This window comes from Phragmites australis, chromosome 23 (assembly GCF_958298935.1).
Source record: "Phragmites australis chromosome 23, lpPhrAust1.1, whole genome shotgun sequence".
Taxonomy (NCBI): domain Eukaryota; kingdom Viridiplantae; phylum Streptophyta; class Magnoliopsida; order Poales; family Poaceae; genus Phragmites; species Phragmites australis.
The window spans coordinates 1760262-1779599 of NC_084943.1; the positions used below are offsets into that span (position 1 = coordinate 1760262).

Here is a 19338-nt window from a genome sequence, read left to right on the forward strand (position 1 = left end):
GAGGTTATTATGAAACCAAAAAATTGGTTTTATAAGTTTCAGCAAAGAAAAAAACACTTGATAAATAGTATAATCCGATACTCCAGTTTGAACTCGGACCCTCCGGGTTCTGGAATCTCCGGGTGAGGGTACCTAGGTATTTTTTGGCTAGGATCACCCGAAACCTCCGGGTTGTGACCCGGAACCTTCGGGTGAGGTCAAAAATGCTGATTTTCGTTGGAATCTCTCCGGCAATGATTACGGTAGCTTTTGGGGTAGAGATTTTGGACCTAGAGCATCATTTTGACTTCCTCTACCATGTAGAATAACATGCATAAGCCGAAAACGGCCGAAACTCGGTTATTGCCTCCAATAGTGGCGGTGCCCATTGTTGAGCTCTTTTGAGCTCGATACCGCTAGATTCGGCTTTGGAAATAAAATGAGAGGGGGTTGGGGTGCTCATCACATTCTAGCAAGCTTGTGGATCGCTCTTCGTGGTTGGGGAAGGGCCAGAGCTTGAGATGAAGCTGGGGAAGTGGTGGCTAGAGGAGGAAGAAGAGGTGGCCGAGGTGCTTGAGCTCAATAGGGAGGACGACCTTCGGCAGGCTACGGTGGGGGAGCTCGCCGGGGACCCCTCCTTGGCCTCCCTTTTCTTCTCCTCTCCTTTCTTCTCCTCCCCCTCTCATTTTTATCTTGGTCGGTTGGGAGAGCAAGAGAGAAAGAGAGAGCACATGAGCGAGAGGGAGTGGGTGGGGGTGAGAGAGAGGGCTGCTGGTGAGAGTGGGAAAGAGTGGGTTTGGTGGTAGGGCCAGCTAGGTGGGTCTCATGTGTTAGAAAAACTAGTCCGTTTTAATAGAAAAAAAATCTATTCTTTCTCTCTCGAATTTCTTTATCTCTTTTTATTAATCCAAAACGAGGTACTCTAGCGCTCCAAAATAAAATTTCTCAAAGTTAAACACGATGCTTATGATATATGGTTATGTTTAATTATATGATTACGGTTTCGGGACGTGACACCTGGTCTTGAGCCGCTCCAAAGAAAAATAATTTATTTTTATATAAGTTTATCTTTAACCCTAAAAGTTTCTCGAGTGCACAAAGTAAAAGCTTTATAGTTTTGGCTTTTTTTTTCAGGTCATCATCCATAAATATGATCATGTCGTTGGCATATTGAAGGATTGATAGCCCACTTTCTACCAAGTGAGGTACAACTCCTTCTACTTGGATGACTTTTGTAGCCCTCTCAATCAGTATTGCTAACATATCTACGACAATATTAAACATAATCGGAGAGAGCAAATCACCTTGATGTAGACCCTTTTTTTAAGTAATGATCAGTTTTTTGGTTGATTTTTATAGTCATGCTACTCCAAAAATGGAGCTTTCCACCAATGTGCATCATTTAATCGAAAAGTCTTTCATTCGAAGAGACTATAGCAAGAAAAGCTATTTTACTTTGATGTATGCCTTCTCAAAGTTAATTTTGAGGATTACACCTTCTCAAAAGGCAAACACTTCGTCTATCACTGTTTTGGTTTACTTTGTATATTGGCTTTTCAAATTTTGAATCGAATCTCTCAACAATTCTTCACAATTATACTCTACTTATTTCAGAGTTTTCGGAGTCATGGTTATTCAATTGTTACATGGACCTAATTCGGCGGGCGGTCGGCACAGAATGCATATCCACTATGAGCTCTGCTGAATCGCATTCACTATGAGCTCGATAGCAACGCTCTCCCGTCCCGCGTCTCCGACGGGTAGCGCCTGCATGTGCGCTGCCGTTGTCTCCCCGATCCTGACGATCCTATCTCGATTCTGACCGATTTAATGCAGAAGCTCCGAGCCCCATCTAACAACAAATTTTCTTGACCCCCATTGTTACTCGTGGACCATAACGAGAGTTTGGTACGTGTCGCTTGATTTTTTTGGGGTTTTCCGTAAGGCACAGCAACGTCTCCTACGTGTCGCCTGCCCATTGCCGTGGCTATTAAACCGCGCCAGGCCAAGGTCGACACTCCTGGGTGGTGAAGACTGCAAAGCTCGTCGCCAAGCACAGACACAAACGTAGAGCTAGCCATGGCGGCCACGTCGCCGTTGCCGCGGTGGGCGCCGACGCCGAGCCCGTCGCGGCCGCTCTGGCGCTGGGGGGCCAGCGGCGGCACCCCGGACGCACGGACCGGCCGCGGCAGCGCAACTGGCACTGGCTGGTCGTTCGGAAGCATCTTCTCGTGGGCTAGCGGCGGCAGGCACGCTACTCCGACGTCAAACGGAGCAGGAGCAGCCGGCGACAGCGGCGCCTGTACTCACGGGTCGGGATGTGAGCTGGTGCCGGCCGCGGGCATGGCGGTGGGCGGCGCGGACGTTGACACGGACCCCATGGTGTTCCTGACGTGGGAGGACGTGCGCGTGACGGTGGCCGGCGGTGCGCCGGCGGTAGAGATCCTGGACGGGATCAGCGGGTACGCGCAGCCTGGGGAGGTGCTGGCGATTATGGGCCCGTCCGGGTGCGGCAAAACGACGCTCCTCGACACCCTCGCAGGTTCGTCGCCTCATCAACTCCCAATCTCATCTCATGCATGCATGCAATTAGCCCATGCGTTTTAGGACGATGACGTGCAAACGATCAGCAACTAATTTGGAATCGAAACTTTGACACTGTGACGAGAGTTAAGCAACACACACCGTAAGATCGGTTAAGCGCCCACTCAATCAATGACGGATCCAACATTTTAACAATAAATATACATAGCTCAAACATTTATTTGATAATCATAATGATGTGAAGCGTGGTGGTGAGAAAAGACTAATCAAATATACATTATCTATTTAGTAGGAATACATCATGTAATTTAAAATTTTAACAACTATTGAGATCTACAGTAATTTTTTGCGAGAATTAGGATCGACTCCTAATTAGTAGTCTCACTATTCTATTCGTATATTCTCGATATCTACAATAATTACATTTGATATATAGTTATTTTTTTTTAAAAAAAAATAGATGCATATATGTACTTTGGGACGGCAATGCCCCGTTGCCTGGGAATGATGCCTACAACTAAGAGATTAAGGTTCTCTATAGTGAAGTGGTAACGATAGAGAATGAACAGCCTTTATAATAGGATCACGCCATCGCCGTCCCCGTTACCTAACAATGATGAATTGAGATTTCTCTATCGTGAAATGGTAGGATCACACTATCGCCGCACCATCAAAACCAGTTCTCCAGGCGACTGCCACAGCACAAATGCAACAGTAGCAAACGAGCGCACAGCGTATCCAGTTACTGTTGTAACAGTACTTGTGTTTGATTGATGTAGAGTATTGTAGTAGTAAACTTGTTCACTATTAAAATAGTAGTTCTATGCATTAATCCCTCGTTAATGCAGCCGATTCAATTCGGGTCCACAACTAAGACCGGCACAGGAGAATGCATCATTATAGTTGGCTAGATGGCTGGTTATGGAACCTGTATATATCCTTCACGACTTAACTTCCAGTTAGTATAAAAGCTGGAAATGGTACTTTTTTATTAATTTTTTATAGGGATGGTGATGTGAGTATTTTAACCATGATATATACTCATATACATGTACGTATTGGTACATACCTATAGTACTGATATTTTGTATCTAGCTTTATACGATTTAAATAAATATTGCATGGTGTAACTCTTTCTGGAAACAATAGATGGACGGTTACGGTGCAACTGTTTTTCTTAAAAAAATAGATGGTGTAGATCATTTGATCATTCATAGAATCATTAATGGAATCATATCATTGGTGCTGCCGTCCAATTAATGGTCCCGAAGCAACTTTTGCTTGACCTGCATTAAAGCTGCGATCGTGCCTACTCGATCTCCCAAGCAGAAGCGCGTACGTGAACGCTGCAGCAGAAAGCTTCTGTGCGCGCACAGTTCCAAAAATTAAAACCGTCACGTTCCCATTCACACCAGGGCCCCCCAATATATACTAGGCTGATTGATGCCCTTACGCCACATTTTTTTTTCATAGCGTATAATAAAAAAAGATTAAAAAATTAGGTTCATCAATTTAGAATATCTCAATATTTATTTATAAATTTATTAATATTTAATATATTCATTTAATTATAGAAAAAATAATAGTACTTTTATGCATGCACATAATTTTAGCATGTAGATAACAGTAATACGAAACTAAGAAAATTTGTTTCATATTTTTTGAGTTTTATATATTTTTCTTTGCATTTTAGATTATTTCAGTCGATTTATCAATATAACTAATATTCCTGTCGATATTTTTTAAATTTCCCGAAAATAAAATGATATTATATATGTAAATATACATATATGTATACATATATACATACATATATATACGTGTATATATATGTAGCCGTATATCTATATGTACACATATGCGAAGCCCACTGCTACAGTAGCCACAGTACCAAGGACATAAGAGCCCTAGAAATCTAGGCCCGATAATATATGTCATAGATTTTCTTGAAGTCTAAATACAGTACCCAGGACCATAAGAGCCCTAGAAATCTAGGCCCGATAATATATGTCATAGATCTTCTTGAAGTCCAAATAACTAACGAAGATGAAGTGCATTAGTACGGCCATACCGTGCCCATACTCTGTGTGTTTGCGTGTCATTTCTTTTGCTACGTGCTGGCCCTCTCATGGATGTAGGCCGAAATCGTACTCCGATTTGCTACAGTACATATACAACACACATCAGAATGTCTTTCAGCAACTAGTTTCACCGAAAGTAGATGCTCAACCATTTCTCGTGAAATAGATAATTTTTTCTTATTTTTAATAACTTAACGTATCATAAATCTTTAGCCGAAGTAAAATACTTAGAGAAACAAAATAAGATAAAAAGTTTCAAAGTAATATGACTCAACGAATGAGATATAAACTATATGTTTGATTCAAAACCATTTCATATATCTTTGTGCTCAAATGCTCGCAACTTTAAAAATGAACGAAACAAAGACGAGATGACAGTCTAAAAGTAAGGAAATTTAAGACCCCATTACATATGCATGTGTATGTGAATTCTATGCTTCTAGCATCGAGAAAAACAACTTACCAAAGTGTTAAAATTTCAGCTAAAAAGAAGAGTGAAAATCAATAATAAAATACAAGGGCTTGCAAACTTGCAAGGGAAATAATAGAAAAACATTAGAAGGAAGAGAATTTAAGTATATGTAAAAACTTAAACTTTATTACTCAAATATGTTAGCTTTATTTTAGATGGCTTACACAGATTTATCTTTCAAAACTCTCACATATTACAAATACTAAGCACTCTTCTCCCTCTCATCTAAAACACTAGCACAAGTCTATCATATGGATGGCTCAAAGGGGTTATTTTCCAACCAGCAAAACCTCTCTATTTATAGTTTAGGAATTTTGACTCTAAGTTTTCTTAATTATTTTCAAAATACCTCTCTTTTAAAGTACATTTCTACCTACCATCGGAGGTATTTTAGTTCATTTTCTCCTCCATCTATCAGACGACCATGGGGCCTTCATAACGTAGCTTCGCCTCGATGCAAGCTTCGCGATGATGCCACGTGCACTCCATCCGCCAACGGTTTTGTGGCCAAACCGAGAAACCGACCCGCATACTTCTTAAGGTGTGATTCACAACTGCTTGCTTCGACCTCAAGCAAGTCTTCCGATGGTAACATGTGTCCTCCGTCTTGTGATCTTGACCGCTGGCAAAGTCTCTTCCGCTCCCTCGGGCCGCCTTGTCACTTACACCGGTATCCCCTTCGCTTGACTTTGTCAACACACCGCCTTCATCGATATTCATCTCTTGCCTTGCTTAACATCCACGTATATCGCTAGGATCATTCTTGACTCTTCCTGGCCTCCTTGATCGTCCAGCACCAAGCACTCCTCTTAGCCTCGATCACCCACTATCGACCACCAAGTTGTATCTATCACCTGTACACCATGAGACAAGCAAACATGCATATCCAGAATCATATAACTTCATCACATGTTAGTACAAATCAAAATCAAGTTGAAAAAAATTAGGCATGTGGGGGAACCGTCCAAATAATATTCTAATTAATCACTAGGAGGATCATTATTCATAATCACAACCTCGATGATTAACCAGAATATCATCCGGTAGTCCCGACACGTGTTTTGTGCCCAAGGATCGAAACACATGCCTTCCAATATGTACACCACAACATAGCTTAATAAAGAGCGAGTAATAAAAATTTATATTACAAGTATTAAGCATGCAATCGATTTCAACAATTTATAACAAAAGCGAGTTAGGAGGAGACAAAACCCCTCAACTCATAACCACAAAAGAACTACCCAGCAGAAAGATAAACTTATGAACAATAAAAGACGATGGCGCCACATGCCCTTAGGCACCGTCTCAAAACGCCACCTTCAGAGTAGGATGCACTACTCTTGCCCGCTACCCTGATCGGCAGGCACAAAGTAGTCAAACAGCTTCTTCTCCAACAACAGGAGTATCTGAAAGCGCAAGCATGAGTACGAAGGTACTCGCAAGACTTAAACCATATAGAGCACATATACATAGCTCGACTTCAAAGATTATGCATTGATCATCAGCTAGGATGAGCCATAGGTTAGGTAAAACATATGCACTAAGCATCCTAGACATATGTGTGAGCGACTGAACTTTAACCAAAACATATAAAAACTACCCTGCAACTGATAACTGAACAAGTGTAACTGTAAACAATATGTATATCAATAAGTAACAAGAACCAACATCACCATCTCCCACATATTGAACCACAAATCATACTTGGAACTCTACGACCGATGCAGATGGACAGAAGCATGCTAATGATCGAGAGCGCGGCAATTCAAACTGTTTATACACCCTGCAGAGGGATACTTCTGGACTCACACAACACGAGGACCATTCGTCTTGTGCCACTGGCCAAAGTGCACACAGGGGTACTCGTGACAACCTTTTCTAAACAGCCCTAACCATTTGTATCATGCATTGCTCGGCGCGGCGGTATTAGAACTACTCCCGGAGCAAACTAGTACCGCTACAAGCCCACCCGCTCACATCGTCGATGTCCAAGCCCAAAAAGCCACAGCTGCGAAGGTATTCAGCTCGCCTTACCATTAGATCGGCATGTGGTGAGTAAGGTAAGTGCTAAAGCCAGCAACACCGACGATCAGTGCTTAACCGGCGCAAAGCGGTCTACGGTGTCCGGTTTTCCTCTACCGACCTACCTAGGGGAACTCCACATCCGGGCAAGACAAAACACCATCCTAGCACCGCCCACACCTCGTCTCATACTCACCACTCATACAACCATCTCAACCTCAACAAATGTATGTAATCATAAGAAGGTCCTATGCTCGCGAATAACAAGATGCGCCGTCATTTGACTTCTACCGAATGACCTAAGCATGGCTAAGCATATAAGTCCAACTCATATCTAGACATTGACAACATCTCAAGGTTACCAGGAATGTAATACACAAGTATTCAAGGTAGAAGAATGCAATCGGCATAGATTTTACCAATTGTTACCCGACACTGACTCACTAAATATGCATACATACATAAGCATATTTCATCAATTTTAAACTTATCCAATTACACAAGAGGGATCAATATACTTAGTTGCTTGCCTGGATGCACTGGTTCAAACAGGTGGGACGGCTCGGGATCGCCCTCGGCCTCCGGGATTGATGGATTGGTGATCTCTAAAAAGTATCAACGCGTGTAATGCAAATGAGTATGAATGAAGTGCAAAAGGGTATGCCACAAAGCTTAACAACATGCTAGAAGTACAAGATATGCGAATCAATGTAATACCAAACGATCTAAATGAAATCCGAAAATTACCAGCCATCTGGAGTATCCGGGCTCGGACCCTCCGGGTGACCCTCTGGGTGACCCTCCGGAAGAGGTGCTTGGTTACTACATTTTATTTGACTGGCCCAGAGTATCCGGGTGAATCCGAAATATCCGGGTTTCGGAGTATCCGGCTCATCCTCTGGTGAAGGCTCTCGGTTAGCATTATTCTAACTTGACTCGGAACCTCCAGGTTGGTCCGGACTATCCAGGATGTACCGGACACTTCGAGTGAGGTTCCGAACGAAGCTCTCGGCTACACGATCACATAACTACCCGGAGTCTCCGGGTTTGTCTGGATTATTCGAGTGATACAGACTTAGGTTCTTCACGATTTTTCCTTCGGGTGATTTGACACATTTTACAAATCTGTGCTACACAAACGTGCATATGCCCTATCGAAAAGGTTCTAAATCAATCTCTCACCCTAAACCCTAACCAATTTTGAACACAATCCAACAGACAAAGTCTGTTGAACCTGGAGTATCCGGGTGAGTCCAGAGTATCCGAGTCAGCCCAGAAAAGTTGTTCTCGAGTGGATTTTTGGTTGATTCGAGTTGTGATCTTTTTCAAGCCTAAAGGGGGCATGTTAGGGATAGTCCAAGGGTAATAGAACTTGCTTATCAACTACCAACATGACTCTAGAGCTCAGATTCGACTAAAACTCCATTTTTGCTCCAAAAAGCTCAAGAACGCCAAGAACTTCAAGAACTACTCGATTCTTTCACAAAAACGAAAATGGATTGGATAGACAAGTAGCTCATGAGCTAGATAATGCAATGGTACCACATGCATACCTTGAATCCTCGACTTGAGCTCGGATTTTAGAAGAAAAGAGAGAGTGCTTGAGTGGGAGAGGGAGAGAGGGAGGAGAGCTGCTGCTACAACAGCTTGGGTGGGCGTGTGGAGTGAGGGGAGGAGAGAGAGAGGGCAGGTGGGGTGCTGCCCACTTGAGAGAGGGAGTGGGTGAGGTGTGGGGCCACATGTGGGGCCCACATGTTAGAGAAAATGGGTATTTCCAATGCAACTTCAATTATTTTCTCCCCTAATTTTCTTTCTCTTATCCAAATGATTTTTAACGAAGTGCATTAGCGCTCTGGATTACCATTATACAAAATTTAAGCATAATGATTAAGAAGCATGGTTTTTCTTAAATGCGTGATTAAGAATTTAGGATGTGACAAGACGTAACAAAAATATGAACACCGAATGGTCCGGCGTTCACACTAGTGCAACACCGGACCATCCGGTGAGTACAATTTCATTGGAGTCCGGTTTGCATACCTCTCTGGAAACATTAGTCCGACGACCACACCCAGTGCTCACACTGCCAGCACCGGACCATTCGACGCCTTCAACTTCTTTTCTGCTCTAGAAAAACTGCTCTCTAGAAAATATACTCTGGTGAATCCTTTGGTGTTCAACCATTCTCATCACCGGACCATCCGGTGAATACATCTCCACTGAAACTCAGTTTGCAACCTTTCTAAAAATATTAGTCCAGTGTGCACCCATTGCCAACACCGGATCATCCGACGTATTCATCTAATTCTGGCCAAAAAACTTTACTTCTGCAGCGGTTAGTCTGGCGCTCTCTGACCCAAGCACTGAACAATCCGGTGCTCAACTTCATTTATGCCTCAGAGCCAAAAATGTTCCGGTGCTCATATCTACCAAACACTAGAATATCCGGTGAAGTCAAAAGATCCTCACACCGGACTATCCGGTGAGTGAAAATTGCCTGCACCCGAGACAATAACTCCACTCCAATTTTAGTTAGCTATAAATATAAACTCGAGCAAAATAACAAACCAAATCAACATATAAATCAATCACTTATCATACCAAATAAAACAAGGTACATCTCAACTTATTTTCTCCCAACGATGCTGATACGGTGGGTGCATTATAAGGTCATGCATGGCTAATGCGGCGTTGATAGTCGACAAGTTGATCATGTCTTTTGCGAGCCTCTAAGTAATAAAAAGGGCACGTGCCTCGTAGTATTCTGTTTGAAAACAGTCTAAGAAATTTCATCGGTCATGTTACCTGGAACGCAACAATATCTTCATTTTTCAACTTGGTTTAGAAATAGCCAAACACCAAAAACACGTGAAATCGGTTCCAAAGTGAAATGAGATTATTACATAGTCCACTAATAATACCAGACAAAGCTATGAATTAAGCTCAACATCATGCGATAATTCCAAGGGATTAGATATAACCATCCATTCGCTTTTATTAGTTGATCTTCCAGGGCGTAGAAGTTAACGAACCCTTGCTTTGGGGTTGTAAAGGCAAATGTTCATGCCAAAACTGAATGGTTCCCCAGGCATCTCATGAATGATAGCCTCAACGCAAAACATGTGCTAAGAAAAAAAGTTGTCATGTTAATCCTGATTGCAACCTGTTCTGCGCCAAGGCCGACTAGAAGAAACTTTGCCGCATTCTTGTTTCAAATTGTCCCTTCAGGCAACCTTGTTGGCTGTTGCTGGTGGGACACATCTATGGATTTTTTTTTTCCAGATTACTACTAAAAAAAGGATTATCCGTGTCCTATTTTCACTGTTGATTTGGAAATAACCAGTAGTGATAAAGTATCACTGCTGATTTTTTTTATCATTGCTAGTTTAATTAAAAAACCGACGGTGATACTATCACTATTGGTTCATTATATACTTGATTATATGAATCGGCTGTGATATTTGATTATCTGTCGGTTTGAATCATGCACCGGCAGTGATAATAAAATCAACACATCTTCAAAAAGTCATAACTTCTTCATACAGAGTTGAATGAAGATAAACTTTTTATAGCTCTCAATTAAGATCTATAACTTTGTAGTTGATAACGTTTTCATTTGAAGCCATATAATATCCCAAATAATCGTCCAAAGATTTATGCAGAAAAAGTCAGAAAAATCACGCAGTGAACCACAAAATAAATTGTTAGATCTGGTGTAACACTCGTAGGAATGATTGAAAAAGCTACACATAAGGTCACAGAGTTGAAAACTGTAACTTTAAATATTTTATCACGAGTTTTGCAGCGTGGATTGATGAAACATATGCGCAACACAAACTTTTAGATGTAGCACTATGTCTCAAAAAATTCAAGCAAATTGGAGAAGTTAAATTTTTGACAAAAACTTTAGAGGTCTTGTCGATAATTTTCTGAGCCTTTTCTGGGATCAAGAAAGGTACCAACTTGTATTGTTTTAGATGCGCTTACTCATTAGCTTCAAAAGTAGAGGTCGCACATCGAAATTGGACTCCGTATGTGTTGGGAGTATTACCCAATCTTTCAAAATATAATATGATAAGTCGATTTGGTGGAGTTTCAACGTTGAAGATCCAAATGCTTTAACCAGAATAGATCGAGAATACTCTCAACTGCTATACTACTACTCAATGTTTATCAACTATGTTAAAACGCAGTTGACTTCACTAAGAAGTCTTTTCTTGCAATTGAATCGAGAACACAAGCAATAACATAGTCAATACAATCTGAATATTGCTAATTACTAATGAAGAGCTCGAAGTTGAGGTTCCACAAACTGATATAATACGAAACTGTTGAAAACAGAATAATCTAAGCAAAACTCACACCTAAACTATGACGACTACTATATATATGACGTGAGGAGGTTGACCTATGGTTATACGACTATGGAGAGAGGCGTACACAATCTGAACTTTGACCTTAACATACTTACAAGACCCGATAAGGTGTAAAATGGTGACATAGATTATTTCAAGGACTCTAATTCCTAACGAATCTAAGGATGCGACTAGATTCATTGAAAAGGTCTCATCATAAGCTTTCCAGTAAATTCAAGAACATCTCAATTGAACTTCGTATGTGAAAGTTATACCTATTTTATTAACGTATTATCCTAAAACTCTGAGTAGACTTTGGAATCCGACTATGACTCAATTTGAGTCCGAATAGACTTGTACTTCGAGGGATGACGTCCAAGTGAGGTTACGATGCTTCTCCTATGTTCCTAAGCAACAAAATAACACAAAAATTTAGTAGCATCCTATTATTTACGAATAAAGTATGAATAGTGAGGAACGAATTCATCTTGTATGTATTCGAATGAGCGATATCCTTGTCAGTATGTAAAAGTTACGACTGTTTTACTGAATATTACATAACAAGTTATTTTGATGTCTAAATAATTGTCAGATGGAGACAAACTTTATATGAATATTGTAGTTTTCGATGAGATCTACAACTCTGTAGTTGACAACTTTTTCATATAAAGTCATTTTGCTATCCAAATAATCGTCATAACTTTCAGTTAACAAGGGTTAAAAGAAAAATATATCATATTGCTCTCAGCAATCAGAGATAGGTGAGATGGTAAGAAGGCTACGCTTAAGGTGAGATATCCCGTTTTGGACTCCGATGAACTGCACACATGCATGTATAATTCACACAAAAAAATTGTGACTTGCGAGTTACGACTGCGTGACTTGTGAGTTACGACTGTGCATAGTCTAGAGGGGCTGGTCGGGGGTCAAAATTATTTTTTAAAAAAATTGGTTTCAAAAACATCGAATTTTGGACCGATTATCACTGCCGATTTATAACACAAACTAGCAGTGATAATTTTATTAATGTTGGTTCTAAAACCGGTGTGATGACATTTTTTTTAGTGGTGGATGATCCATCGTTGTCGGCAATATCCTCAAAGCAAATTATTTATGAACCTTTTTCTCGTTGTGCAATAGCATATATAGAAGCAAAAGAAAATTTGAGAGCATTAACTACTTGTCAAAAACACATGGAAGTCTCTTTCCAAGCCTAACATTATTCTTCAGAAATATGGAATATAGTGAGGGATGAGCTTAAAACTCTAATCTTAACCTCTGTGTACTTAGAATACATGGATCTGTCTCCTTCATTTTGATTTCTTCAAAATTGAAAGTAAGTGGCTGTTAGACATTGCGAATTCTTTTCTCCAGCTTTTAGTGTTGATGCTAAATCATCTAGTGAACTGGTACTGTCCCAGGTTTTGACCACATTGACGTTTCTGTTGCACTGCAGGAAGGTTAGGGCCCGGCATGAATAAAACCGGGTTGATTTTAATCAATGGCCGGCAGGAGAAGCTTGCCTACGGAACCTCAGTAAGACAAAAATTATCTATCTCAAAATCCGGTAGCTACGTTTTCATAACAATTAATGGTGGTTTTCACCACCTCTCCTATATATGCTTCAATAATAAAAAGAAAAAAAGAGGCACCCTCTCCAATGTGTCTAGTAATTCTTAGTCGTCTCTCCGACACTCTATTTGTTCTGTTTTATTTGACATTATTTTAAACTCCTCATGATCTTCTAGATAAAATTTTGAACGTTACTTTTCGTAACCTTTATTAATATTAGAAGTTCAATTATTATTATATTATCAAGTACTTTAAACAACTAAACTAGTTATGTGGATTTTCATCTGACCAGTTAATATAGCTTTTGATGCTCAAACTTAAAATGTTTAACTGGACGAACTCTACATAATAATGGACCAAAGATAGTATATATGGTAATCCATGGATTTCGTTCTTGGCTGGTTACCACCTGCAAATCTGGTTTCTCAAGTTCACCACAGGTTAAAATTATCTGGTCAAATATAGCCAGTTTGCTCTAAATTTGCTCCAAACTTAAAAAATTGTTTGATAATCTCATCCGGAAAATCTGAAACTTCATCCGGTACGGTAACCAAGGCCACCGGAAAATTTTCTTTACTGAGATCGAAATTCCTGTGGTAATTTGGACCTTACAAGCTGCCCATGCATGCATGCATGCATGCAACTCCTCAAGGCATACGTGACCCAAGACAACGTGCTCATGTCGACGCTGTCGGTGCGCGAGGCCGTGTGCTATTCGGCGCAGCTGCAGCTGCCGGACACGATGCCGGCGTCGGAGAAGCGAGCGCACGCGGAGCGGGTGATCAGGGAGATGGGGCTCGGCGACGCCATCGACACGCGCATCGGCGGGCGGATCACCAAGGGCATCAGTGGCGGGCAGAGGAAGCGGGTGAGCATCTGCATCGAGATGCTCACGCGGCCGCGGCTGCTCTTCCTCGACGAGCCCACCAGCGGGCTGGACAGCGCCGCCTCCTACCACGTCATGAGCCACATCGCGCGGATCGCCACCCAGGAGGGCATGACGGTCGTCGCTGCCGTGCACCAGCCCAGCGGCGACGTCTTCGAGCTCTTCCACAGGCTCTGCTTGCTCGCCTCTGGGAGGACCGTGTTCTTTGGGACACTCTCTGATGCCACCGAGGTGACCCTTTCATCTTCCTGTGGCCATTAATTTCTTCACTCTTTTCTCAATTCAATTTTTTGCTTTTGCATGAATTAAGGCAAATGTATTGCAGCATTGTTGGTGTGTGAATTTTTATTTCGTTTCTCTAGTTCTGCAGTATGACCCACTGTTTCGTCTCGAAAACGAACCAAACTCTTGTCAGAACAGAGCCATCGTCCAATCTACCAGTGGACTATTATCTGAATCAAGCCTTGCCGTTAGATGATTTTATAATTTACTTAGTGTTGGATTAATTTGTCGTGAAAAGTTTTTCAATATTTTGGACTTGGCAGGAAAATAGAAGAACATAAAAATATGAAAGAATAGGAGAGCATCATGAAGTTTGTAAACAATAGTTTTAAAAATTACAGTAAAGAGTAATTTACTTGTAATAGGAGGTTAAGGTATATTCAAATTATATGGTTCCTATATCTAATGTTTATCCTGCCACCGTATATAAGATCATGGTTTGAAGTTTATGAATTCAATCTGGAAATGTGATTACAGAAGCTTCTAGTCACAAGTGCTTAATTCATTCGTTGCAGTTCTTCACTTCGAACGGCTTCCCATGTCCACATCTGAGAAGCCCATCTGACCACTTTCTGAGAACAATCAACAAAGATTTTGATGAGGTATATATTCCTGTAACTTTTTACATACTCAATATGATTTCGTTTTCTACTTGCTATCTAATATGATCTTATATGTAGGAAACTGTCGGAAGTTCTAAAGCTAACAGAAAAATGGCGGCTGAAGCAATAGACATTCTCACAAGTGCATATAAATCGTCCAATTATTCAGAAAAAACAACAGGCCAAATAGTTGAGATGAAACACATAGTAAGTCGAATTCACTTCCATGACCAAATAAGATGACACTCCCTCTGATTGCAAATGTAGATCGTTTTAGACTTGTGCACAAGAATTAAAAAAGTAGATCAAATGATCTTGTTACCCTTCATTTATTTTATATTAAAAAAGATAACTCATTCATTTGTGAAAGCGGTAGCATTTATTAAACAAGAGCAAGACGAGAACAAAAGAGAAACAAATACATAGAAGTTCGAGAATGGCTTATATTTATAGAATAGTTGAGGAGACTAAAACAATCTATATTTGCAACTAGAGGGAGTAATTTGGTTAGAATATTTTGTAAATGAAAAAAATAATGTGGATAAACAAGTATCATTACGGACATACGGTGATGGTAAAATACTTGTAACATGATATGTGCTATATAACAGGATGGAGCTTTATTTAAAAGGAGAGGGCAAGCAAGCTTTTCTACAAAGCTCCTTGTGCTCACGAGAAGGTCATTCTTGAATATGCACAGGGACATCGGATACTACTGGATGCGCTTGGCGGTCTATATGGGCATTGGCATTTGTCTCGGCACTATCTTCTACAAAGTTGGTTATGGTTATAGTTCTATCCAGGTAAACTGATCAACGTGATTTATGTAGTGAAATATAAGACTGCAGTAACTTATACTCATTCCGTCTTAAAATAGACGATGTTTTAGGGTTAAGTATGAGTATTAAGATGAAAGATAAAATGATCATCTTATCTACTATTGATAATATTCATTACAGGAGAAGAGGCTAAAACATCATTCATTTTGAGACGGAGGAAATATATATCTGTAACACTGATAATTTCTGCTAATTTTTGCAGACTCGATGTGAAGTAATAATGTATACTACTGCGCTTTTAACGTTCATGACCATTGGAGGATTCCCTTCTTTTGTAGAGGACATAAAGGTTGACTTGTCTCTGTTGAAAGTGGCTTTAATATTGCTGAATATAGTTTTACTCAAGATTTCATGGCAATATTATTGTGGCATTATATATGAATAAACAAACAATATTAGTTAATGTTTTTCCTTTTTAAGATTTGGAAGAAAATTCTAGTTGGAGGAGCCAACATATAAACCTACGAGATCTATTTTGCAATATGAAATGCTATATTTTATCTTTCATGAGTACTTAGTTAAGCTAAATATTCTTTTTGTCATAAATACACGACTTTTTAACAAGACATGGTCTTCCATGTATAGTTTTGAACTATTTTCTATTAAGATATGTTTATAAAATCTAATAAATTTGTGATACTATGAAAGCATTTTAAAAATAAATCTACATATATTATTTTAAGGTTTACAACCTCAATATTTAAAAATCTATTATTAGTCAAAGTTTTAAAAGTTTGAACAAACTTTAACCAAAACGGTATTTTTTTAATGACCAAAGGGAAAAAAATAAAATTTATATCTTTTACTATTGTGTTCTTCACTACGTGAAAAAAACTCAAAAGTGACAGGCATAATTACCATTGGTGACGGGTCCTGTACCTGTTACTCCGAACGTGTCACTGATGACCAGTCATAAGTGATAGGTAAGGACCCATCGTCACCAATGAGGTTATTGGTGACGAGTCAAAACTTAACCTGTCACTTATAACCTTCATAAGTGACAGGTCATAACTGTGACCCGTCACTTACAACTGATGAACAATTTTCGCGCTTTTTGATACGAAAAAAGTCAAAAAAAAAAATTTCATCCGTATCAACCCATCTCAGAGCCATCACCACTCGTCACATGTTTCTTGCTATTTTTAAGTTGTTTTCATAATAAGCATACCGTGAAAATCGAACTCACGACCTACCCTCACGCACGTCTCCACTTTACCACTTCACCCTCACTTAGATATTAAAGGAAGTAGGATATTTTATCTTTTTAACCTTTTTGACTTGTAACTTAGTCAAAAAGTGACGGGTCACAGTTATGACCCGTCACTTTTGACCTTTGTACAATAGACACATAAACCAGTTGATTCGAAGTGTTTTCGGTTAAACGGGCATAACTTTTGTATACGGATTTTGATTTTGACGTTTTTTGATTCTACAAACATCTACAGAAAAAATTACATCTATTTCCTCCCGACTTTGTTAGGTTTGGCGAATTTTTTGAGGCTAAAAACGGTTTGGAAGATTGAGTTCTCGCCTCCGAAAGTTTTTGCACCATTTTTGAAACACACATTTGTGTCTATAGCCGCCATTCCTTACATCAAACTTGAGCAAAAATATATAATGGTTCCTATTCTAATGTTTGTGAGGTGAGAAAAAATAAGAGAAAAAATAAATAAAAATAAAAATATTTGTGAATACACTACTATAAATCAAATTGATTTAGAAAAATGATATTTGCTTTTACCATTTTACTACACATTTTATGGTTTGCAAATCAATGCAAATTTCACTATTGGATACATGAAATTATATAGTTATTATTTTTAATTAATACTATGTAGATTTATAATTGATACATTATGAAGGATATATTAGACATGTCACAACTACGTAAAAAACTAAAGAGTTGATGAGCTAATACATCTAATATTTCATCAAACTGATTAACTAATACATCTAATGATCGGCTAACTAAGATTCCTTTATCTGTTCTTATGGGTCTAAACTTGTCATTAGTGGCGGATCAAAATTTATCCATCACTAATGACTCTTTTGGATAACCCGTCACTGATAAGTTAGTCATTAGTGACGAGTCATAATTTAACCCGTCACTTATGAATGGTCTAGGATGACCTGTCGCTATCAGTGATGGATCATATTACGACCCGTCACTTTAATATAAGTGACGGATCATATTACGATTTGTCACTAATTTTGTGTCCATTTTATCTGTTTTTCACGTAGTACTTGACACATAAATCTTATCTCCAAAATCATGACCTTATTGTACCACTATTTTCGCCCTTATTTCAGGTATTCAGAAGGGAGAGGCTGAGTGGACACTACGGCGTGGCAGAATTTGTGATCTCAAACACCCTCTCAGCTACCCCATACTTGGCCGTCATCGCCATATTGCCCGGCGCTATGCTGTACTACCTCACCGGGCTAACAAAAGGCGTGGATCACTTCACTTACTTCGTCATCAACCTTTGCATGTGTTGCCTGCTGGTTGAGAGCATGATGATGGTCATTGCCGCCATTGTTCCGGACTTCCTCATGGGCATCATCGTCGGAGCTGGGTTGCAGGGAGTGATGATGCTCAATGGCGGCTTTTTTCGCCTTCCCAACGAGCTCCCGAAGCCCGTATGGAAGTACCCTTGCTACTACATCTCCTTCCACAAGTACGCGGTACAAGGGTTCTACAAGAATGAGTTCATGGGACTGTCATTCCCAAGTGATCAGCTCGTCGAGTCCAATGTCACCATCAGTGGGATTCAGGTCCTGAAGGACAAGTTGCAGGTGGAGATGGGGTACTCCAAATGGGTGAACCTTGCCATCCTATTCGGAATGATGGTGATATACAGGATGATGTTCTTTGCTATCGTGAAGATCGCTGAGGAAGTCAGACCGAAATTGGGAGGCAAACGGGGATGTGTTAGATAGTCGCCGTCCGTGTATGTTTCTTTTTCACACTGTTCTGGCATTTTTCTTGCCTACTTATGCTTAACCGTAAAGATCTGGTTATCCCACCATGCTACGTTAAGAGGAAATGGTGCATGGTATCTTCTTTTTAGGGATAATCAGTGAGACAATACAAGAATTGTGTATTTACGAATAAATAAGATGTTGAATGCACAACCTAGCTTGATACACCCCAATATGCTTGATTATTGTTGCACGGACACTCTGTGGCTGAGGGATCCTGGCACATTGGTACATGAGATACTTTTGCACCATCAATTTGTTTTTAGGAAAACCACAAGTATTTAATAGGATTAATAGGTAAATATGCTCATATTTCGGCCAAATACTCTTGTAGTTGCACTCCTAAACATTTTTAACGACTCTTTGCCCTGCTCAAGTCTACTCAGACCATGATCCTGCACAATTCACCTATGCCCAACCGAGAAAACAGCATATCGATCTCTTGTTCTGGAGCATGAAGCACACAATGTATCGTCAATTTGTCATGCCTAGCAAAAAGATGTGTAGAGGCTTCCTCTAGTGACAATGTGGAATACCTCGCGTGTACTGCATTGAGCATCATCTTACCTCTCTTGGAAGAAATCCAAGAGCCTAGCTAGCAGCAGTAATTTTTCGTTTACCATTGTGCATGCTACATGGGATGCAAATTTGGCATCTTAATTATGTGCTAAACATGGTTGTCCATCAACTCAAGAAAGTGACGTTCATATATTAAACAAAGT

The 19338-nt window shown here is 40.0% G+C and overlaps 1 protein-coding gene across 1 annotated transcript; it reads left to right on the forward strand.

The window, feature by feature from the left end:
• Positions 1-1972: 1972 nt before the first annotated feature.
• Positions 1973-18783, forward strand: LOC133906178 (ABC transporter G family member 1-like). Its single transcript, XM_062347984.1, has 8 exons — positions 1973-2521; positions 12910-12989; positions 13678-14142; positions 14709-14795; positions 14874-15002; positions 15407-15598; positions 15837-15923; positions 17945-18783. The coding sequence occupies exons 1-8, from the start codon at positions 2059-2061 to the stop codon at positions 18572-18574; spliced, it is 2133 nt and encodes a 710-aa protein (XP_062203968.1). The 5' UTR covers positions 1973-2058; the 3' UTR covers positions 18575-18783.
• The last annotated feature ends 555 nt before the right edge of the window (positions 18784-19338 follow it).